Source organism: Garra rufa, chromosome 23, assembly GCF_049309525.1.
Source record: "Garra rufa chromosome 23, GarRuf1.0, whole genome shotgun sequence".
Lineage (NCBI taxonomy): Eukaryota > Metazoa > Chordata > Actinopteri > Cypriniformes > Cyprinidae > Garra > Garra rufa.
In genome coordinates this window covers 21575120-21599592 of record NC_133383.1, presented here as the reverse complement: position 1 = coordinate 21599592, position 24473 = coordinate 21575120, and the positions used below count along the sequence as shown (strand labels likewise).

The following is a 24473-nucleotide window of genomic DNA, read 5'->3' as shown; positions in this document are numbered from 1 at the left end:
TTTTGATTCCGATTCACAGCCCATAATAACCCCGCAACCAGATCTAAGCCCCTTTTATGTCGCCTCGGCAACCCTACCCAGGGAATTTGCACTGCCGTCTTGTCCTCTCGCTGCATTTCACCAGGGAAAACTTTGCCGTCGAGAGAGAAAAAGCAAAAAATGTGAGAGAGAGGTGCTTTGTGTGCATATTCTTCATAACATCATAACTCACTCGTCTCAGAAAAAACAGTCAGGAAATACCTCGGCTCCTCCAGGCGAAGTTATTGCACACAATAAAGGTAAGAATGTAGATCTCAGGGGCCTGGGATAGACAAATCACAGCACTTCCTCTCTTTTTTTGCTCATTTAGGGGCCAAAGAGAGCAAGCAAGCCACTTCAGATACAAAACGGCAGAAGGGAATGGCTGAAAGTAGAAAAACAGCATATGGACATGTTGTATAATAGTGGCCATATGGGCATGTCACAGCAGTAAAATCGATTTAAGATTCTCTTTTCATTTCAAATAGCAGCCCTACACAAATATAAGACACATAAGACTAATTTATAGCCTTCATGCAGCATGAATAAAGGCTTACCTGGCGGAGGACGTTGAAGAGACTGTAGCCTGGAGCAACAATACAGCTTCATTCATTGATCATACCTTCCAAAGATTACAACATTAATGCTTGTAGCACAAGATGTGTGCCTTTTCATTTAACAGAAAGATTTTTCTTCTTGATGCATAATGGAGCTGAACCCCATTCTGTGCTGCTGAGAATATGTGAACACACTCTTTAGGTTCCTGAGGCCGTTTTCATCCAGATGCTGCCATGATTCCCAGTGTTGGCTGAATAAACAGTGGGATGACCTGTGACCCCAGGCTTTATGATCTCATAAGCTCAAATCCATTTTGCAGTCGAGCTGGCCATACACTTGTGTGCATTTATTTCCAGCATTACACTTCTGCGGACTGAAGTTTTAACTCGCGGAAGAATGTCTAGCACCTGACAGAGATAGAAAGTCAACAGAATATTTTCTCTGTATGTGGATACTGTTTGAGAATGCGTAGGTAGAAGAAGGAATATCATATCATTTTCTAATTTACAGAAAATAATAAAAAAAGGGCAATCTCATTCTTTATGGTAAAATGCAAAACCCAGTTTTAGAGTTTGTGGATGCACTATATTGGGATGAGAAAATAGTAAAGTAGCATACTTTTTTCCGACTACTGAGTTATAGCATATAATGATAAGCCTATGTGAAGTTTTTGGTATATTAATAAAATATTTTGGCTCTCGTCCATGCCATGGGGTTTCCAGTGTATATACTACATCATTCTGACAGAAGTTTACCTTCCCATTTCTAGAGGTTAGTTGGACAAGTACACACATTTTGAAATCGCTTTGTAAGTTGTTGACATACATAAATGTAACCATGAACTTTACGTTTAAGGCATCATTATTTAATAACATGTATTTTAAATGTATATGACAACAACTGATTTATATGGCTAACTTCTCTCTTACATAATAAATAAATAAACGCAGAAGCTATAAAGTATTCTAAAAAGTGTTTACACAGTATACAATATTTTCAAACAACTTAACACAGAAAACTTTACTGGAATAAAATCAGAAAGAAGTATTTATGACAGCACAAACACTGAAATAAATGAACACGTTTGCTGCCAGTCAAGAAATGTGTTTTGTATGAAAGGAGGCCTGTGCTGCTCTTGCGCGCTGATTAGATTGCGCAACAGGCCAAGGTGGATTGGTCATGTGTTACCTAAGCTCCCAGAGAAGCTCCCCACCTCCTTTAAGTTTGGACTACGAGACCCTGTTGAGCAAGAGATGATATATTGCTTCTATTAAAAGTCTGAGAGCCAGAGCAATGTCGGATTCAAACACTGATGAGACTTTACCAAACCTCAACGCGTTTCTACAAACGGATCCGTATATACGAAACTATGAGGGAGAGCTGCGCAAAAGGTACACACGCCTTTTTAAAACTTTTAACAAATGCGACATGCCAGCTTACTTGAATTTATTCTTAGTTTGTATTCACTTACTCTGGGGTTTTAACCCATATGATTCGTTTAGATATCTATAATTCATACCTGTAGTATTCTATGCGCGTTTCTCATCGCGTTGCAGTGGCATTCGCGGGTCTCTGCTATTCCTATCATAACGATGTGTGTCTCTCATGTGTAGCATGTTCGGCCCGACGTATTACACATACTATTACAGAAATCTATTATGTATGTTTTTATCTGTAAATGCTTCTACACCTAAGTGCTCCAGATAATTTCAATAATTTAAAATATCCTGTTGAAAAAAAAAATAGCATTTGCTGGTTAGGTAGGTTTTCCCTGTGGAAAAAAACAGCATGTGCTGGTTAGGTATGTTTTGATGCTGGTTTATGTTGGTCCTTTGCTGGTTTATGCTGGTCCTTTGCTGGTTTATGTTGGTCCTTGACCAGCATAAACCAGCAAAGGGCCAACATAAACTAGCAAAGGGCCAGCTACAGACCAGCATCTCAGCACCAAAACATACCTAACCAGCATATGCTGTTTTTTTCAACAGGGATAAAGCATGGATACTGATTTAAGCTGGTCCTAAGTTGGTCCTGAGCAGGAGCTAGTTAGGTCCAGCTAAGTGTAACGGAGTGAAAAGATGTTAAATTATTATATAAATGGGGACAGCGCCATCTATGTGGTGCGTGCTGTGATTTAGCGTGTGGAGTAGGGACCGCCCACAGCAGAGTTAACGAAGCATTGCTGTGGGTAAATTGCACGTTCTTTGTGATCTGAGAATTACCATATATGAGTGTCCAAAACACAAAAATATTTGCTTTACTGTCACTCTATCCTTCTATGAATATGTTGGGACTCTGTTAAGTTGTGTTTGGCGTCGAGTGAGTCACTCAATATTGAGATATAACGTGTTTATATGTTACGAGACTTGATTGTGATCAAATTGTGTGTTCCTTTGTGTTTTATGTAGAAATGGTTTATTCTCATTTGAAATCTGTGAAACCCTATTCACACACGCTGTCTCCATTGTACAGGTATGTTGCTAAATGTGTTAAATGTTTAAATTGTTTATTCAAATTGAGATACTCAAGTTCTCCGCTAGGTGGGGATGTTTTTCTGTTACTGTGAGTTTAACTGTATTGCTCTATTTCATTAAGGATCTTCTTTCATCTATTTGTGATTTATATTTAATTGAAAGTGGATTTCAGCTATGTTGAATCTGTTAATATTTACATCTGAAACACTATACGATCACAAAGTTAAAAAATGACAGAATTAAAAAGAGAACTGTTTTAAAAAATAAACAGAGCAGAGTTAACGAAGCATTGCTGTGGAAATGGTTTATTCTCATTTGAAATCTGTGAAACCCTATTCACACACGCTGTCTCCATTGTACAGGCCGCCCAGGCAAGACCGTCACATAAGGACCATCTTAAACCAGCATCCATGCTTCAAAACCTACTTAACCAGCACAGGGCTGTAGACTATCTTTTTGCACTAGTTGCACTGGTGCGCCTAACTTTTTTTATTAGGTCTTAAGTTAGGTGCACCCAAATTTTTGACAGCATCGCATTTAACACTTCAGTTTTACAAGTTCACTTTTTTGTAAGTGCTGTCCATATAGGCAATATTGACTTGTAAACGTTTAACTAACAATCTGTTCAACATAAACTTCTTTATTTGAAGCACAATACTACAAGAAAGGTAAATTACTGAAAAAGTGTTGGTGCTTCACTAAGTCGAAATTTAAACTTAAAATTTCTCGGACTCTATAGTAGGGCTGCACGATTAATCGCACGATGTTGTGAGGCGCGTTTAGTCAATGAAGCCGGTACTTTGATTAGTAGTAAATCTCCATCACGTGCGTTCAGCTGCGTTCAGCTGGAGCGTTCAGAGGCGTAAATCACTGACAAGCTATGCCAAATCGCGCTCAAAATCGCATTCGGCGTAGCTTGTCAGTGATTTATGTCTCTGTGTATTAATTGCCGCTCCAACTGAACGCACATGATGGAGATTTACTACTAATCAAAGTACCGGCTTTATTGACTAAACGCGCCTCACAACATCGTGCGATTAATCATGCAGCCCTACTCTATAGTATGTGGCTCATTATCTAATGCCGTCTCCGGACCAGGGCTTGACAAAACCTGTGTGGTTGATGGCTCCATGTCAGAGCATTGGTTAATTTTTGGATTTTCGGACAGATCAGGCCTTAACTTAACATTCTTAATGAAAAAGTTGTCATTCCAGGGCTCTACGCTTACTTTTCTTGTTAGGGGCACTTGAGCACAGTCCAAATTTCAGGAGCACATTCTAAACAATAATCAAAAAATTGTAATCAAGAAATAATCAAAAAATCTAAATTAGCCGAGGTGATATTTGACTCCTTAAAGTGATTTACAGGGGAATTTTGTTTTTACCTTTTCATACAGTATGAGAATGAGGCTCAGAAGTGGCACGAGTGCAATCAAATTCATAAATTCATGTTGAGATTATTGTTTTACATATAACATTTAAATATAACATTTTGAATACAGAAATATTAAAAGATTTAACTGAAAAGATCTGCCAGCAGGTAGGGATGTTAACCGATGACCGTTTGACCGGTGGTTGACCGTATCAACGTTAACCGGTCAAAGTTGTCGGTAGTCGGTTAAAAAAAAAAAAGTGCCGGTGCGTCTTTTACGCATTCTGAAGGTGCCTGTTTTATCCATTGGTTTTATCATGTTGCAGTCTAATAGGCAACATTCCGCATAAGATGGGCTTAGATTTGGAAATACATTACATCTACATTTCAGTGGTAACCGATAAGGTGATGATGATCATCATCTTTCTTTATTATGGTTAGCACTACCTCAACTAAAGCGGCGTCTCTTCGGAGCTGTCATTTTCTTAAATGAGCCGTGGCAATGTTTCAAATGAGCTTCTAACCTAGACAAACGCCTTTATTTTCAAAGCGATCACCTTGTACCCAAACCATTTGAAACTAAGGAGCCATTTGTCCTACGATTACATACAACAAGCTCTTCGGCGCCGCGTTTGCGGGACTCATGTTTCGCGCTGTAGGGGATTTTAAAAAAGTGACGTGAGTGGCAGTGTGTGTGTGTGTGTGCGGGAGGCAGAGCGGCAGAGAGAGGCCGCGATCACACCGAACGCGTTTTTGCAGTTGGAGGCGCCTCTTTTGAATGGTTTTCTGTTGGCAGTGAGCGTTCTACGCGCTGCTTATGCGCCCCAGGCGCCTCGCGTTTTTGCAGGAGCGCTCTGAGTGCGTGAAGTTGAAAAAAAAAATCAACTCTGAGCGGAAAAACGCCCAACGTCATTCGCGTTCTTTTCCATTATCCAATCGAATGAATGGAGACAAGGCGGGCCTTCTGTTGTGGTGACGGAATTTTACGGTTGCTTAAAAAGTCCGGAGACTGCAAGAAATAGAGGAGAAACCTTTTGTGTCTATCGTGGGTAACCCGGAGCTGTATTATTTAGGGTTTCTGCTAATATGACAGTTTACTTAACAGCATAAAACTAAGATTTTAGAGTGCTCGCGCTATAATCCTTTGATTTGACTGACAGGACAGCTGTTTTGGTCGTTGCTTAGCAACATAAAAAAAAACGCAGCACGCTCTTTTATATTCTGTTATTATTAAAAGTCACCAAAAAAAAAAAGGCAGTGCTGTGCGCCTCGCGTTTTTAGAACTAAAAGACGCGTTCGGTGTGATCGCGGCCAGATGCGACAGAGTTGCGAAATTGCAGGCGCGGCTCGAAATGGCTGTTATTTCAAATAGCGTACCATATTTTAAACTAATCGGTTAACCGGTTTCAACCGGCTAATGAGGCTCGGTGGTCTGTCAAGAAATTTTTTAGTTTTCGCCATCCCTACCAGCAGGTGACGGCAAGACGCTGATTTAATTACTGAATCATATCATTCATTTGATTTGTTCGAACGGCTGGTTCATTCAGAATAAAGCAAGGGACTGTCTTTATGAAAGGGAAATTTAATCATTTCACTAGGTACGACAGGGTATTCTAACCATTTTAGTGGATAGTTCACCTAAATGTTTTCACAACGCGTCATCATTCGGCCATATTGGCAGTACATCACCACTGAAACAATCGAAACTCGCATGTTTTGCTGCTGAAAGTGGTCAATTAATGTCATGCGCTGTACTAATCGGTCAGACCGGGAAAAACATTTGGAGTACTATAGACTGGCAAAAGTTATAACAAATCAAGAAGAAGAGTGCAAAAAACTGTCTGAGGAACAAAAGGCATTTGTGGTTGGCTAAACTGAACTAGGATTTCCAGGGCAAGATTCTTAACAACATTCAAGTTTGTTCTTATAATTTCCGGTCAGGTAGGTGAAATACTAGGCTAATATCTTAATTAATACTGCTCGTATGTACCTTTACCACCTATTAACTTTAGTTTGTCAAATTATTGCGTCATTTCCTGCTTACCAAGTCCTTCTCTATATGATTTAGCAGCTTCCACATGTTTTTTCCATGGTTTACAAGAATGAAAATGAAGCTGTGAGGGATAGAAGTACAGTGTTTTCACAGTGTGATTGTACTGTATTTTAATGACATACCAGGCTGAAATTAAAAAAAAAAACTGTAAATCTATCCCTCAGAGCCTTGTTTTCATCCGTGTGAAATTCAGTATGGCGTCTACCCTGATTAAGGTCTATTGTCATGTTTTGCCAATCCTATATATTAGTGAATTTCCAATTTTAGTTGAGCTATTACTGTTTATTTCTTATAAGAGCCAAAATGTTGTAAAATTGTCTAACTTTGGGGTTCCTGACCAGATTATCCCTCACCTTAGATTCCCCCCAGTTCCATAATAATTTGGGATTGATGTAGTAGCATTTGCCATATACTGTACAGTGAGCATGAGCAGCTTTACTGTGACAGTCATGAATTCCAGACTTTTTTGATTATTAATGTTCATATAGAACTCATAGTGGAAGATATAGGACTGTCAGCTAGTCCAGCAGACAGAGAAAGCAGCTAATTGGCCAGAGCCTGTGAAAACAGGGTGAGATGGCACACAGAGAGACAGCGTCTGAGCTTGGCAGGTTTCCCCCATACAACCAGCCAGTCGTCATACCTTGTTAAAATTCACTTTAATATCTAGAGCCTCTCAGACAGACACACACACACACACACACACACACACACACACACACACACACACACACACACACACACACACACACACACACACACACACAGACACACGGGCATGGGCACATGCACCTGAGACTTCCATGGGATGGTTTTTGTGAGGCTGGAAGACAGAAAGTGAAAATTAAGTCAGGCATTGTCAGCAGAATATTGTCACAGGGGGTTTCAGTTCATGACGACAATTTGACAGTAAACTTTCTTAGAAAAAAAAAATGCTTGTGTGAAGTATGCAAATGCACTTTGCCGTTCGAAATATCCAGATCCCCACTCAAAATTTTACTTTTATTCCTAAAGCTTCATGCTTGTAGGAAAGGTTTTGTGGACGAAACTTTTTAAAGCTGGTTTATCTAATTGTTAGTTGCACAAAAAGTATTCTCGTAGCTTCTTAAAATTACGGTTGAACCCTGATGCCACATGGACTATTTTAACAATGTTCTTACTACCTTTCAGGGCCTTGAACGTGTTGGTTGCGTTGCTGTCTATGCAGGGTCAGAAAGCTCTCAGATTTCATCAAAAATATCTTAATTGTTGTTCTGAAGATGAACAAAGGTCTTACAGGTTTAGAATGACATGAGGGTGAGTACAATTTTCATTTTTGGGTGAACTATCCCTTTAATGCTAATAATTACATTTGTATATAAAAATCATTTAATGTTTCTCAATGTTTCATATCCACTTGCCATCTGATGAGCTGTTAATGAGATCTTTTGTACAAGGTATTGTGTAAGCAGGTTGCCAGATATGAGAACGAGTTAATATGAGAAGAAATAAATGTAAAATAATATTTAAAAATGTATTTTAAATGTAGGGGAAAAAATAGTTTACATTAATGCATACTTATATAATGTAAAAATAATGACTTTGTCTACATAGGAAGTATGTTTTTACTTAGAGTGCAAGAAGCTCTGGTTTTGAGTCTCTCAGAAAGTTTTGTTGTTGTTATTTTATATATAATAATGTTATTTTTTACAAAACTGCAGCCGTATGTCAGTGGATGTGCATCAGTAGCAGAGATGTTTTTGTGTTCATTTTATTTTGTGTATCACTGAAATGGAAAGCGGACTGTGGATGAGAGCTGTGCGGAAGAAAACACTGCTGCTCTCTAACAGGATTTGCCACTGATGACAACCGCAGCAAACACACAGCAACACATTAAAAACTTCAAATTTCAGTGTGACATCGCCACAAATCATATCACACCCGACTGCACTTATTTGAATGAAAAGGCTCTGAGCTTGTGTTATACAGCGCTGAGAATTAAGGATCCTGACCATGCTTTCTTTATGTTCAGCTTGTAAAAAGATCAAGTAAAAATTATAATGAAAATCATTAATAGGGATAGTTCAGCCAAAAATGAAAATTCTGTCATTAATTACTTACCATCATGTTTTCCAAATCCGTAAGACCTTCATTCATCTTCGGAACACAAATTAAGGCTTGTGTTGGAAACTTCATAACATTATGGTTAAACCATTGATGTTACATGGACTATTGAACTGAGGTCCTAGCTACCTTTCTGGGCCTTGATCATGGTAGGGCGTTGCTGTCTATGCAGGTTCAGAAAACTCTCAGATTTCATCAAAAATATCTTAGTTTGTTGTCCAAAGATGACCAAAGGTCTTATGGGTTTGGATCAACATGCGGGTGAGTAATTAATGACAAAATTTTCATTTTTGTGTGAACTAACACTGAAATTTAAAAGTCACAGTTATAGTTTAAAAAAAAAAGCGCAACATAATGAGTCACTTTTATAAGATTTAAAGATTTAAATATTTCAATTACAAGAATCATAGTTGCATTTAGGGCTGCATGATTAATCAAAGACGATTGTCATGCACATTTTGTCTGTAAAGCCAGTTGTGTAATCAGTAGTAAATCTCCAGCAGGTGCTTTCAGATGGAGCAGCATTTAGTATGCAGAGCCTTATCGCAGACGATTTAATCGCACAATTATGAAATAGAAAGAAATCCATCGCGATAATGACAGCTGTTTGCATAGCTTCTCAGTAGAAATGCTGATACATCTGAAAGCATGTGAAAATACCACGTTTTTACTCCAAACTCAATTCATAACGTAAGTCTAGTGTTTGAAATAAATCCCTCTGTGAGATTTTTACACAGAATAAGGCATGCATAGTATTAATAATATTCTAAGCAGTGATAAAGGCATTGCATTGTTATATACAGTATTATAAGAAAAATTTAATTAAAGGAGTAGTTCACTTTCAGAACAAAAATTTACAGATAATGTACTCACCCCCTTGTCATCCAAGATGTTCATGTCTTTCTTTCTTTAGTTGTAAAGAAATGGTGTTTTTTGAGGCAAACATTTCAGGATTTCTCGCCATATAATGGTTTGTTCTTTGGGTGTATTTGGAGTTTCTGTGCGAGAATGAGAGCGCCCTATGGCCTTCGGATGGAGATTTACTGCTGATCACAGGACCTTGCTTCACTGAAATATATGCATGACAATCGCAGCTTTTGATTAATCGCAATTGCGATTTCATTTTGATTTATCGTGCAGCCCTGGTTACATTGCAAGATTTTTACTTTTTTGATAGATTGACAGCACTTTAGGCTTGGCTTTACCCTCCCTCATAGCCACTTCCCTGCTAAGATGGAAGCTTTTGAGGATAAGAGAGTTTTTTTCTGGTTTTTGGTACTGCTGAGGACCAGTAGAGGTGCTGCTGATGATACTTCTACCCTAGTGAGAGTCATTACATACTGATATCGCTCTTTCAGCCCTGTGTGCAATGCTGTATTTATTGCTTCAGAAATTAATCAGTTTGATTGATTGCCTTCATCACTGATAATGGCCCCTTTTCTCTTGGGGGCCCGAGATGATGCTGCTGGCACTTTTAAAGAGCCTGTCGGTCATTATGTTTACTGTATAAAAAGTATTGTTTGTTAGCCAGGTCTGAATCCACCTCTGACCTTTTGTCCAGAATTGCATTTGTTAGGGGCCAACCTGGTAATTGTGTGTTTTTTCCCCCTTTCCTCTCATAAGTAAACATGTCATACCACCTTTGCCTTCTGCCAACAGAGAACCACTAATTTTTTGCTGCCTCATTTATTCTTGCCTTCTTAATATTCCCTTCCTCAGACAATGTTTTTGATAAGGTTCATTTCTATTCAGAATGGTGCACCCAGGGGACTGGATAAATGCAGAGCTTAAATGGGGTGGGAAACAAAAAACAAAAGTAATGTTATTTAGAGTATAAGATTTGAATAAGATGGCATACACCAATTAAGCCCATTCTGGTGCTGGTGGCACTCGCGAGGAATGCATAAACGGGTTACTTCCTGAATTCCTGTTCGCACACAAAACTTTTTTTTCATTAAACTTCAAAACGTGCAGTCAGGCGTTCTGCAGGTCCACGCGGGGACTCAGAATTGGTTATGAGGTGGTCTCCGCCTGTGATATTTATGAGCAGAGCTTGGTTAGTAGGCACAGGTAGCAGTGTTGTCAAGCACTGTCAAGCCACACACACGTTTTTTTTTTTCCCCCTGGTGAAACACATTTGTGAAATGCAGGTGGTGGTTGTTTATCTCTGAGCTTGTTCGTCATTTTACAGCCTCTATATTTCAAATGTTCTGAAAGATTGATTAAAACTAGGTGGGTTTGTGTGTCATGTTGTTTATAGGGAGGGCCGTAGGGGTGATTCTAGGGCCTCACAGGTGCAGCGGGGCCCACAAGAATTACAGTAGGGTTGATGTATGTAAGGGTATAAATTATTATGTGTATTTTACATAAATGTGATACCACAAACCTTGCTTTGTGTGATATTAATTTTAATGATGATACTCAAAGTCGCACAGACAAAAATGACATTAGAAAATTCATCAGAGCATGTACAGTGGAGATCAAAATTAGAGAACAACCTATAATTTCCTGAATTTCAAGGTCACTTATTAGTTCTGTTTGAATTTATCCTAACAAGAGTAGAAGGGCAGTCTTTAGGCATATTTCATAAGTTCATTGTATTCTGAAGCACAGTATAAAAAACTTAAATGACATATTTAAAAAAAAAATAACTCAAAATGTAGAGAACACTTACAGATACCTCCAAGTTATTGGTGTTAATCTGGCATCTGGTTTAAATGTCATTAACTTTATGGCAAACCCTATTTAACTGGCATCATTCCTCCAATTTTTACTGAGCTTGGAAGATGAAAGCCAAAGGGATGACACTTTCAGGTATTACAAGATATGTTGGTCATTCCAAATCTGTGATTTCTTGAATATTGCAGGTTTACAATGACACTAATTCATTCAAGTCCCCCAAATAGGCTGGTCCTTCATGTAAGACAAATGCACAAGAAGACAGAATAATGTAGAGACTCTCAATGGGGAATCGGTTCAACACTGCAGCTGGAATTGCTCGCCAGTTCAGTGGTGAACAGTATTTAGGTCTGTCTCAGCATGTTTAAGAAAAGTCAGACTGAACGTGTACTCTGCAGCGACAAGTTGCAAGATATAAAATCACAATGCAATGATATATTATAATTACACCAAAAAAGTCACATTTATTAGATAAAAAGATGCATTTCGAACACTTACAGTGCCTTGCAAATGTATTCATACCCCTTCATTTTTTTCACAATTTGTTTTGTTGCAGCATTGTTAAACTGCTTTAAATTAGTTTTTCCCCATATCAATTTACAGTCCATATACCATAATAATGACAAAGCAAAAAACAGATTTGCAAATTTTACAAATTTATTAAAAATAAAACACTGAAATAAATACATTGCATAAGTATTCGTGCCCTTAACTCAGTACAGTCGTGGCCAAAAGTTTTGAGAATTACTTAAATATTGGAAATTGGAAAAGTTGCTGCTTAAGTTTTTATAATAGCAATTTGCATATACTCCAGAATGTTATGAAGAGTGATCAGATGAATTGCATAGTCCTTCTTTGCCATGAAAATGAACTTAATCCCGAAAAAAAAAACTTTCCACTGCATTGTTAAGAAGGCTTCAGGGCTTCCAAGAAAGTCCAGCAAGCGCCAGGATCGTCTCCTAAAGAGGATTCAGCTGCGGGATCGGAGTGCCACCAGTGCAGAGCTTGCTCAGGAATGGCAGCAGGCAGGTGTGAGCGCATCTGCACGCACAGTGAGGCCAAGACTTTTGGAAGATGGCCTGGTGTCAAGAAGGGCAGCAAAGAAGCCACTTCTCTCCAAAAAAAACATCAGGGACAGATTGATCTTCTGCAAAAAGTATGGCGAATGAACTGCTGAGGACTGGGGCAAAGTCATATTCTCAGATGAAGCCTCTTTCCGATTGTTTGGGGCATCTGGAAAAAGGCTTGTCCAGAGAAAAAAAGGTGAGCGCTACCATCAGTCCTGTGTCATGCCAACAGTAAAGCATCCTGAGACCATTCATGTGTGGGGTTGCTTCTCATCCAAGGGAGTGGGCTCACTCACAATTTTGCCCTCCAACTTCTTCCAACAATCCAACAACAGTTTGGTGAAGAACAATGCATTTTCAAGCACGATGGAGCACCGTGCCATAAGGCAAAAGTGATAACTAAGTGGCTCGGGGACCAAAACGTTGAAATTTTGGGTCCATGGCCTGGAAACTCCCCAGATCTTAATCCCATTGTGGTCAATCCTCAAGAGGCGGGTGGACAAACAAAAACCCACCAATTCTGACAAACTCCAAGAAGTGATTATGAAAGAATGGGTTGCTATCAGTCAGGATTTGGCCCAGAAGTTGATTGAGAGCATGCCCAGTCGAATTGCAGAGGTCCTGAAAAAGAAGGGCCAACACTGCAAATACTGACTCTTTGCATAAATGTCATGTAATTGTCGATAAAAGCCTTTGAAACGTATGAAGTGCTTGTAATTATATTTCAGTACATCACAGAAACAACTGAAACAAAGATCTAAAAGCAGTTTAGCAGCAAAATTTTGTGAAAACTAATATTTGTGTCATTCTCAAAACTTTTGGCCACGACTTTTGGCACCTTTACAGCCTCAAGTCTTTTTGGGTATGATGTGACAAGCTTTGCACATCTGCATTTGGCAATTATCTGCCATTCTTTGCCTCACCTTTTCACCTTTTGAAGATGGGGGTTGGCAGACATTTTCTAGAGTCCTAGTTGTTCCAATCGTCTTCCATTATGGATAATGGAGGCTACATGCTTCTGTGAACCTTCAATGCAGCAGATTTTTTCTAAACTCTTCCCTAGATCATTGCCTTAATGCAAGTCTGTCACTGAGCTCTACAGGCAATTATCTTGACCTCAGGACTTGGTTTTTGCTCTGATATGCCTTTTCAGCGGTTAGACCTTTTCTGAGAGGTGTGTGCCTTTCTAAATCATACTTATTCAAATGAATTTGCCACAGTTTAACTCCACTCCATATGAATGCTCCTGAGCTAAATTTTGAGTGTCCCAGAAAAGGGTATGAATACTTATGCAACGGTTTTTTATTTTTAATTAATTTGCACAAATGTTAAAAACCTATTTGCTTTGCCATTATGGAGTAGGGAGTGTAGATTGATGTGGGAAAAAAAGTAATTTAAAGTAGTTTAACAAAAGGCAGCAACATAACAAAATGTGAAAAGAATGAAGGGGTATAAATAATTTCACAAGGCACTGTATAGATATCCTAAAGTTATTGGTGGTAATCTGGCACCTGGTGCTAATTTCCTTAATTATATGACAAACCCTATTTAACTAGCAGCATTCCTCCAATTTTCACTGAGATTGCAAGATGGCTGGCCGCTTTAAGATGACTGAAACCCTGCAACAGCAGGTTGTCCAGAGGAAGGCCAAAGGAATGATCCTTTCAGCCACTGCAAAAAAAGTTGGTCATTCCATATCTGTGATTTGTCAAATATTGCAGGTTTACAATGACACAAATTCTTTCAAGTCTCCCAAATAGGCTGGTCATCCATGTACAACAAATTCACAAGAAGACAGGATAATGCAGAGACTCTCAATGGGGAATCGGTTCAACACTGCAGCTGGAATTGCTTGCCAGTTCAGTGCTGAACAGTATAAGTTTAAGAGAAGTCGTATTGAAAGTGCACTCTGCAGCAACAATTTGCAAGATATTAAATTCCAACGCAATGAGATAAAAAAGAATTGCATATTTATCAGATAAAAAGTTGCATTGTGAACACCTACAGAAACCTCTAAGTTATTGGTGTTAATCTGGTGTAGATTTCTTTAATTATATGACAAACCTCTATTTAAACTGGCAGAATCCTTTCAATTTTCACTGAGATTGCAAAATGGCAGACAAAAACCCTGCAACAGGAGGTTGCCCAGTTAAAGGCCAAAGGGATGACCCCTTTAGCCACTGCCAGAGAAGTTGGTTATTCCAAATCTCTTAAATATTGCAGGTTTACAATGACACTAACTCACTAATATAAAAGACTGGTTGTCCACGTAAGACAAATTCACAAAAAGACAGGATAATGCAGAGACTCTCAATAGGAAATCGGTTCAACATTGCAGCTGGAATTGCTTGCCAATTCCATGCTGAACAATATAAGGATCTGTCTCTGCATGTTTAAGAGAAGTCGGACTGAAAGTGCACTCTGCAGTGACAGGTTGCAAGATATAAAATCACGATGAAAACTTTAAATATTGCAATTACACAGTCACATTTATCAGATAAAAAATTGAGTCAGGATAATGCAGAGGATATAAGGATCTGTCTTAGCATGTTTAAGAGAAGTCAGACTGAAAGTGTACTCTACAGTGACAAGTTGCAAGATATAATATCAAATTGTGTTACCCAAAAAGTCACATTTATCAGATAAAAAATTGTATTGTGAGATGTAAAGTCACACTGTGAGATTTAAAAGACGCAGTTACGAGAAACAACAAAACAAATTGCAACATATTATGTTTTAAAGATTTAATGTCATGTGATGTTTAAAATTGCAATTGCACATACAGTAATATAGCTGTGTTGTAAAATCTAAAGTCCCATTATCAGATTTTAAATATTGCATTTACAAGATTAAATTACATTTTTGAAATATAGTTGTGTTGCAAGATGTCAGTTAAAGTTGATTATCTCTTTCAGTTCATTTAATAAATGTACAATATAGTTTACCCCACACTTTACTTAATGTATTGTCCAACCACCACTTTCATAAAAAGAGTAGTCTTTGTGGGGACTTTGTTGATCAGTAGGGGGTTGATTAATGCTGTTTTGCTACAGGTGAAAGTTGGAGTCGTGTGGTGCTTAGAGCGATACTAGGGAACTAGTGAGCTTATGAATTTATGAGGCCAGCTTGTCTGCAAGATTATTACATGATTACCTGCTGTTGCGGAGTGTCTTTAAGATTGTTGACTCACTTATTATTAATCTCATTCTGCAGTTGGAAATTTAGTTGTAGTTCTACAAGACCCTTTAGAGGCTTAATTTGTCTGTCAAAGAAAGAACACAGTCATACAGGTTTGGAAAGACATGAGATTGTTTCCCTCTTCTGGAACCAAACTTTATTAACATGCAGTAGAGCGATGAGCTTTTGCAAAGCCACAGTGGTGGATTCATGGGTGAGGGATGACAGAGACATTTGATAACATTGCAGGAACCCAGAGCAATTTCTGGACTTGAGTTCTTTGCTTAAGGGCGCACAACACTGGTCAGGGATAGACACTGTAGGAAGTCAGCAGCCCTCCAGTAGTATGCCGGCATTCACCAGTATGCCGCTTCGCACCAATAATCAAGTCATGGATGCTGAGCTCTCACACACTGCACTGCACTATTATTATTCATGAGCTTATTTTCCCTTTGTCTTTGCGGTTGCCTTTAAGAAGCCCCAGGTAAAGATTCACCTGGACCATTCCACTCAGCGCTGAAGAAAATAGCATTTGGTCATAAGATAATAACTTGGCGAGCGATTTTGTATCATCATCTTCCCGCGGTTACATCCTGATTGGCGGCTGTTTAATCCCTCTTGGACATTTCAAGGGCTGGTTGTTTTTTTTTTTCTTTTTTTTTTTCCTTCTCGCTTCTGCTTCATAGACGTCATAGAAGGCATTGTACATAGTAGTAGACAAAAGTACATCGAAGTACTTTTTATTTTATTTTACTTTTTTTATCAAAAGAATAGTTCCCCCAAAAATGAAAATGTACTCAATCTCAGACCATCCAAGATATAGATCAGTTTGATTCTTCATTGGAACAGATTTAGCATTGCATCACTTGCCCATCAATGGATCCTCTGCAGTAAAAGGGTGCCGTCAAAACATAACAGTAATCCACAAGTAATTCACTCGACTCCTGTTATTGTCTTAAAAAGTGAAAAGCCGTGTGTTTGTAATAAATCTATCATTAAGGTGTTTTAACTTTAAAAAGTTCTGGCTTCTGGCCAAAATACAAATCCATAATCTAAAGTAAAACTGTCACGTATGCAAGGCTGAGAGATGGGTCCAAATGCAGGTAAGTGATTCTTTTAATAATAAAACAATAAACAAACACAAACCAAAGGCCAACACGGCACAACACGACTTGACTCAAGATCCGGGGAACACAAAGACAGACAGAACAGAAGACAATGCAGCCAGAATGAATAGTGGGCAATGAGAGTTCTTATAGTCCATATGATTGTGAACAGGTGTGAGCTTGATGAGTGCTAATGACAACAAGACAGGTGTAAACAATCAGGGAAGTGCAGTGCAAGGGAAAGGGAAACAGCGACCTCAGGTGGCTGAGGGAAAACCCACAGCCCAGATCATGACAGTACCCCCTCTCTACAGAACGGCTCCCAGACGTTCCATAAGTCTGGAGGGCGGTGGGAGGGGGAACGGTGAAACGGGGAGGGATGGCGGGCCAGGCCCGTGCAGCGGAGGAACGTGAGCGGAAACAGCCGCCAGAGGAACGTGGGTGGACACCTCTGCCAGAGGAACGTGGGCGGACACCGCCGCCAGAGGAACGTGAGCTGGCCTCGCCGTCAGAGGAACACCAGTGGGCATCGCCGCCAGAGGAACGTCAGCGGGCACCGCCGCCAGAGGAACGTGAGCTGGCCTCGCCGCCAGAGGAACGTGAGCTGGCCTCGCCGCCAGAGGAACGTGAGCTGGCCTCGCCGCCAGAGGAACACCAGTGGGCACCGCCGCCAGAGGAACGTGAGCTGGCCTCGCCGCCAGAGGAACGTGAGCTGGCTTCTCCGCCAGAGGAACACTAGTGGGCACCGCTGCCAGAGGAACGTCAGCGGGCACCGCCGCTTCGGGAACAGAGATAGCGGTCACCGCCACTTCGGGAACAGAGATAGCGGTCACCGCCGCTTCGGGAACAGAGATAGCGGTCACCGGCGCTTCGGGAACAGAGATAGCGGTCACCGCCGCGTCGGGAACAGAGAGAGCGGTCACCGTCGCGTCAGGAACAGAGATAGCAGTCACCGCCACGTCAGGAACCTCAGCGGGCATCACCGCCATCAGAGGAACGTGAGCGGGCCTCGCCGCCAGAGAAACGTCAGCGGGCATCGCCACCAGAGAAATGTCAGCGGGCATCGCCTCCAGAGAAACGTCAGCGGGCATCGCCGCCAGAGGAACGTCAGCGCGCCCCTGCGCGGCTGCAATCCCCCGAAAGTATGCCTCCACCATCGCCACGTGGCGGACGTGCTCCTGTGCCATCGACGCCAGAGAAGTGTAAGCGGTCGCCATCCATTCGGGCATAGCGTGAGCGGACGCAGCCACATCGGGCACGGAGTGAGTGGTCGCCGGCGCTTCGGGAACAGAGATAGCGGTCACCGCCGCGTCGGGAACAGAGAGAGCGGTCACCGTCGCGTCAGGAACAGAGATAGCAGTCACCGCCGCGTCAGGAACCTCAGCGGGCATCACCGCCATCAGAGGAATGTGAGCGGGCCTCGCCGCCAGAGAAACGTCAGCGGGCATCGCCACCAGAGAAATGTCAGCGGGCATCGCCTCCAGAGAAACGTCCGCGGGCATCGCCGCCAGAGGAACGTTCGCGGGCATCGCCGCCAGAGAAACGTCAGCGGGCATCGCCGCCAGAGGAACGTCAGCGCGCCCCTGCGCGGCTGCAATCCCCCGAAAGTATGCCTCCACCATCGCCACGTGGCGGACGTGCTCCTGTGCCATCGACGCCAGAGAAGTGTAAGCGGTCGCCATCCATTCGGGCATAGCGTGAGCGGACGCAGCCACATCGGGCACGGAGTGAGTGGTCGCCGCTGCTTCGGGAACAGAGTGAGCGGTCGCCGCCGCTTCGGGAACAGAGTGAGCAGTCGCCGCCGCCTCGGGAACAGAGTGAGCGGTCGCTGCCGCTTCGGGAACAGTGTGAGTGGTCGCCGCAGCATCAGTAACCGAGTTAGCATCCCCCGCCGTCAGACGAGCGTAAATGCCTGCCACCCACTCGGGCACGGCGTGAGCAGACGCCGCTGCATCGGGAACAAAGTGAGCGGGCATCGCCGCTTTGAAAAAAAACTTCCCTGCTGGACCCATAAATGCTGGCTGCATTCTGTCACGTATGCAAGGCTGAGAGATGGGTCCAAATGCAGGTAAGTGATTCTTTTAATAATAAAACAATAAACAAACACAAACCAAAGGCCAACATGGCACAACACGACTTGACTCAAGATCCGGGGAACACAGAGACAGACAGAACAGAAGACAATGCAGCCAGAATGAATAGTGGGCAATGAGAGTTCTTATAGTCCATATGATTGTGAACAGGTGTGAGCTTTATGAGTGCTAATGACAACAAGACAGGTGTAAACAATCAGGGAAGTGCAGTGCAAGGGAAAGGGAAACAGCGACCTCAGGTGGCTGAGGGAAAACCCACAGCCCAGATCATGACAAAAACATCCTCCAGTGAAAAATCTGTCCTCTCGCATTAAAATTCAAAGACATACTTATTTAGAACTGTTTTGTTCTGCTTTCAATTGTAAATGGTGCTTGATCTGTGCATATTTCCCTCCCAATTACAACAAGACAACTTTTTCATTTAAAAAAAAAAACAATATTACTGATGGAGGACTCTTATTATAGCCTGAAGCAACAGTTTAAAGTTAAAAACGTCTTAATAAAGAATGTGTTTATTACAAACACTCAGTTTTTTTTTTTTTTGCTTTAGAAGATGCTAACTGATGGATTGGAGTGGTGTGGATTACTTGTGGATTATCGTGAAGTTTTTATCAGCAGTTTGGACTCTCATTCTGATGGCACCCATTCACTGCAGCGGGCCACTGGTGTGCAAGTTTTAAATTTCCTTAAACAGATAAGAACAAGAAGAAAAAAAGGCTGACTTCCCAGCTTTTTAGATCATGCCATAGTTTTACAGTATATACTCTTGTTTGTTTGTCTCATTTATTTTCTTAATTTTACAAAAGAAATGAAAGCCTCATCTCCCACATGAACACCCTTGATCAATTTGTCTAAAGCACAACTCCATTAAGAGTTTTAATTCCAAGGTGTGTCACCTTAAGAAAAGAACCTCAGTATTTTTTTTAAAACACAGTCAATATCCTAGACTGGCTGAGTGAGGCAAAGGCTTAGTCCCTGATGGCAAATCCAGGAGACAAAAACAGGAGTTGTGTCCTCATCCTTCTTCTTTAATTGGTAGAATTAACGGTTAAGATGTGGTTTGTGTCAGCAGAAGGTCAGCAAGAAGTTTTTCGCCCCCTCTGTCGCTGGCTTTCTCATTCATAATAGGGTGCTTCTTTAACTTTGGCTATCCTGGTTATTTCTTTCTCAGCTAGAAATGACATTTTGAATGTTTTTTTAAATAAAATGGTAGACTCTTTTGTAAGTAAAATTTCATTACTAACATTTTATGTATCCTAAAGAAACAAATTAAATAGTGTTTTCACACTTTTGCATAATTCGACATAAATAGTTAAATAGTGTTTTCACACTTTTTGCATAATAGACAAAATTACAGTTAGATTGAAAATGACATGCAATAAAAATATTAAAAGATTTATGTGTCAGGTTTATGGACTGTGTTTGTATGTTTTTCCTAGTGTTTTCTCCGCCGTTGTTCCTTATGTTTTGGTTTCTCCCTTCGTCTCCCCCTGTTGTTTAGGTTAATTTGGCTTCTCCATGCCCATATTTGGACTTCCCCCCTTAATCAGTTAATTCGCCCCACCTGTCCTAGTCGTTAGTCTCCCCTTTATAAGTTGGTTTGTTTTTTCTCTCATTGCTTTGTCTGGCGTTGTTGTTATCTTATGTTTTTGCAATTCTACGTCCTTTAGCTTTTGTTTTCCTCGTGTCTCATTCTTTTGTTTTCCGTTGTTTGTATTCAAAAGGATTCATTAAAGACTTTACACTTTACCCCTCCATTGTCTGCCCGTTCCTGCACGCATTCTGACAATATGACCCTGGACCACAAAACCAGCCATAGGGGTCCATTATTTTTAAAAACTGAGATTTATACATAATCTGAAAGCTGAATAAATAAGCTTTCCATTGATGTATGGTCGATATTTAGCCGAGATAATTGAAAATCTTGAATCTGAGGGTGAAATACTGAGAAAATCGCCTTTAAAGTTGTCCAAATTAAGTTCTCTAATCAAAAATTAGTTTTTGATATATTTATGGTAGGAAATGTACAAAATATCTTCATAGAAAATAATTTGTACTTAATATCCTAATGATTTTTGGAATTAAAAGGAAAATCTATAATTTTGAACCATACAATGTATCTTTTGGCTATTGCTACAAATATACCTGTGCTACTTAAGACTAGTTTTGTTTTTTAAAGGTTCTAAGATGTATATTTTCCTTGTTTTTATTTATTGTTTTTCACATATAACTCATACTCTCACTGTTATCTCTCCTTGGTAACAAATTATGCTAAATTTTGAATATTATGGACAAAAATGTTGGTATGATAGAAATGCTTCCATAATTGTTAAGATTTCATGTTTTAAATCTGGGACAATAAAAGCTACACATTTGAAGGCATTTGAAAAGTGGGAAAATACACTACCATTCAGCAAGAACACTAATAAATGTTGTTCTTTTGAACTTTCTATTCATTAAATAATCATGGGAAAAATGTATCTTGGATTCCACAAAAATATTAAGCAGCACAACTGATTTCAACATTAATACCAAGATAATAACATATTAATAACATATCAGAATGATTTCTGAATTGTCATATTTGACCCTGGACCACAAAACCAGTCATAAGGGTAAATTTTTTGAAATTAAGATTTATACATTGCATGAAAGCTGACTAAATAAGCCTTCCGTTGATGTATGGTTTGTTATGATAGAAAAATATTGGTCTAAGATACAGCTATTTGAAAATCAGGAACCTAAGGGTGCAAAAAAATGTAAATATTGAGAAAATCGCCTTTAAAATTGTTGAAATGAAGTTCTTAACAATTCATATTACTAATCAAAAATGTAATTTTTATATATTTATGGTAGGAAATTTACAAAATATGAAACATGATATTTTGTTTTGGCATAAAAGAAATATCAATAATTTTGACAATGTATTTTTGGCTATTGCTACAGGTATACCTGTGCTACTTAAGACAATTAAGCTTTGCCATCACAGGAATAAATTATATAAAATATATTAAAATATAAAACAGTTATTTTTTAAACTGTAATAATATTTCACAATATTAGTTTTTACTGTGCTCTTGATCAAATAAATGCAGCCTTGGTGAGCATAAGAGCCTCAAAACATGATAGCAAAGCATGCTAAAAAGTTTTTTAAAGCAAAGTAGCAAAGTTGAAATATGTTAGTTTTAACAAATTGCCTTGAAGTAAAATAAACACCCAACGCCTAATGAAAATGGTGACTTTTACCGCTTAGCTTACCATCTCACACTGCAGATATTAAACCATCAGCACTTCCTGTTTCTCTGGAGTCCCTGTTTGCCTAGTTCCACTCCAAAGCTAAACTGCGCTTTTGAGTTTGGTTTTTGACGCCTCTGGGTGTACGCAAGAGAGCCTCTAAAGCGGTGAAAGACCCTCTGTGACTCTTTTATGGTCGTGCAGGGATGCCAGGGGCAGAAATGAGAGGTGTTTGCTGCTGTGTGTTTTCATCCGCGTGTAAGTGAGCTATCTGTGCGAAAAGCGCTGTGTCATGATGAGTCAGCTCACCCCGGGGCTGTTAGCGTAGAAGATGAGACGTGCGTGAGCGCCCTCGCTCCTCTAACAATCTCTCTCGAGCTCCCCACGCTCACCCTCCGAGCCCCCCCTCCCCGATAAGCGCAGCGATTCACCAAAACGGGCTTTCAAGAGGACAGGATCAAGTGGTCAAGTGTAGCCTCTTTTAAAACTGACCGGAGGTGCAGCATGCACCACTTTGCAGCCGCTCCTGGTCGCCTTGAATCATTGTTATTAGGGAATGGCAGAAAGCTTGTTATTATATCCGCAATGGCAGGCTGTGGCGTTTCCTCGGCACCTCCAGCAGGGCTGAGCCTAAGCGCTTATTCTTTCGAGAGCTCCAGTTCGTTTGACCACCGGACTGAATAAGCGATGGTCTGCTGAAAGGATTTGTTCAGGGGGTGATTAAGTTGCTCCGTCTGCTCCACGGGGGTCATATTTTCCCTTTCGTACGTCCAGCTGCGCTGATAGACGTCTGAAAAAAGCCTTGTGGATCTCAGTGTGTGGCCTATAAGAGCTAACTCAAGGCTTAAGGCCTTGAAATAACCACTTTCACAGCTTGATTGTTTCTTTTTTTTTCTTTCTGCAGCTTTGCGGAATATTAATTCTGTCTCTTTTGTCAGCTATTTCATAAACGCGTTCTATAAGCGTCAAGTTTTTCGGTCGTTACAGTTCAAGAAAGCATGGCGAGTGGATTTTCTGATTCACCTGACAGGTTGTGACTGTACATCTGTGACTGGGCTGTTGCTGTCAAACCAGTAATCGGTCGAGTGGTTTGGTCGTTTGTGTTTATCTGGGAATCGTCAGGAAGGGATTCTGCCTGTTTTTCCTTTCGCCTGTCCGTCTGTTCGTGCTCTCCCGATCTATCTCGCTCTCTCTCGCTGTGATTAAGAGCAGCGTTTGAGAGGCCACTTGACGGCACCCATCACCCTGTTGTTCCTCAAGTTTTAATGAGCACTTTAAACTCCCAGAGGAACCCAAATGAGCGGTTCCCATCGGTAATTATTCCTAACACTGCCATGAATATGCACACAGAAGTCCCAGCTGGGCCCAACACTCTTTACATTCAAACACCAGCCTCAAGCTCAGAGGTCTCATATGCTTTTACCTCAAGAATGGCACGAATGGGAAATGCCAAACATGGGCAATATGTTAAATAATCATGCTTTTTTTTTTTGTCTTCATTTTACATAATTGGTTGATCATGAATATTTGTGATAACAGTGATTATTATTATTGTTTTATTATGTTGCACTTTGAAAGTGGGCTAAAAAAAGCCCTCAAAAAGAGAAATAATTTAAGTGTATTTATCTCTTTCCCTGTATGCTCACGACACACAGACATACACACAAAAGTGAAAGAGAGTGAAAAAATTAAGATAATTTAAACATATTTTTTAATAATATAACATAAAGCAGTATCATATACAGTTGAAGTCATAAGTTTACATACACCTTGCAAAATCTGCAAAATGTTAATTATTTTACCAAAATAAGAGGGATCATACAAAATTCATGTTATTTTTTATTTAGTACTGACCTGAATAAGAAATTTCACATAAAAGACATTTACATTTAGTCCACAAGAGAAAATTATAGTTGAATTTATAAAAATGGCCCTGTCTAAAAGTTACATACACTTGATTCTTATATACTGTGTTGTTACCTGCATGATCTACGGCTGTTTTTTTTTTGTTTTTTTCCTTTTGTTTAGTAACAGTTCAACTGCCTGCTGTTCTTCAGAAAAATTCTTCAGGTCCCACAAATTCTTTGGTTTTTCAGCATTTTTGTGTATTTGAACTCTTTCCAACAATGATTATGTGATTTTGAGATCCAAATTTTCACACTGAGGACAACTGACAGATTTATATGCAACTATTACCGAAGGCTCAAACGCTCACTGATGCTTCAGAAGGAAAAATTATGCATTAAGAGCTAAAAAAGTGTTCACCCCCCGGCTCTAATGCATCATTGTTTCCTTCTGAAGCATCAGTGAGCGTTTGAGCCTTCGGTAATAGTCAACTGTATAATATAATAACTAATATTTTAACATAAATATTTCTAATATTTCTTAGAATTGCTCTTTTACCATATACAGTGCCCTCCACTAATATTGGCACCATTTGTAAATACAAACACAGATGGCTGTGGAAAAAAAAAAATCTGCATCCTCATAAATCCTCACTTTTTGATCTTTCATAAAAAAAAAATCACAAAATTCTAAGCTAT

General features: G+C 40.0%; 1 protein-coding gene across 1 annotated transcript in view; it reads left to right on the top strand.

The window, feature by feature from the left end:
* The first annotated feature begins 1823 nt into the window (after positions 1 to 1823).
* gbe1a (glucan (1,4-alpha-), branching enzyme 1a) overlaps positions 1824 to 24473 on the top strand; it is a 208918-nt gene continuing 186268 nt past the window's right edge. Inside the window, exon 1 of the mRNA XM_073829881.1 lies at positions 1824 to 1967. Within this exon, the coding sequence (XP_073685982.1) occupies positions 1870 to 1967 (98 nt within the window). The 5' untranslated portion in view covers positions 1824 to 1869. The remainder of the gene's footprint in view (positions 1968 to 24473) is intronic.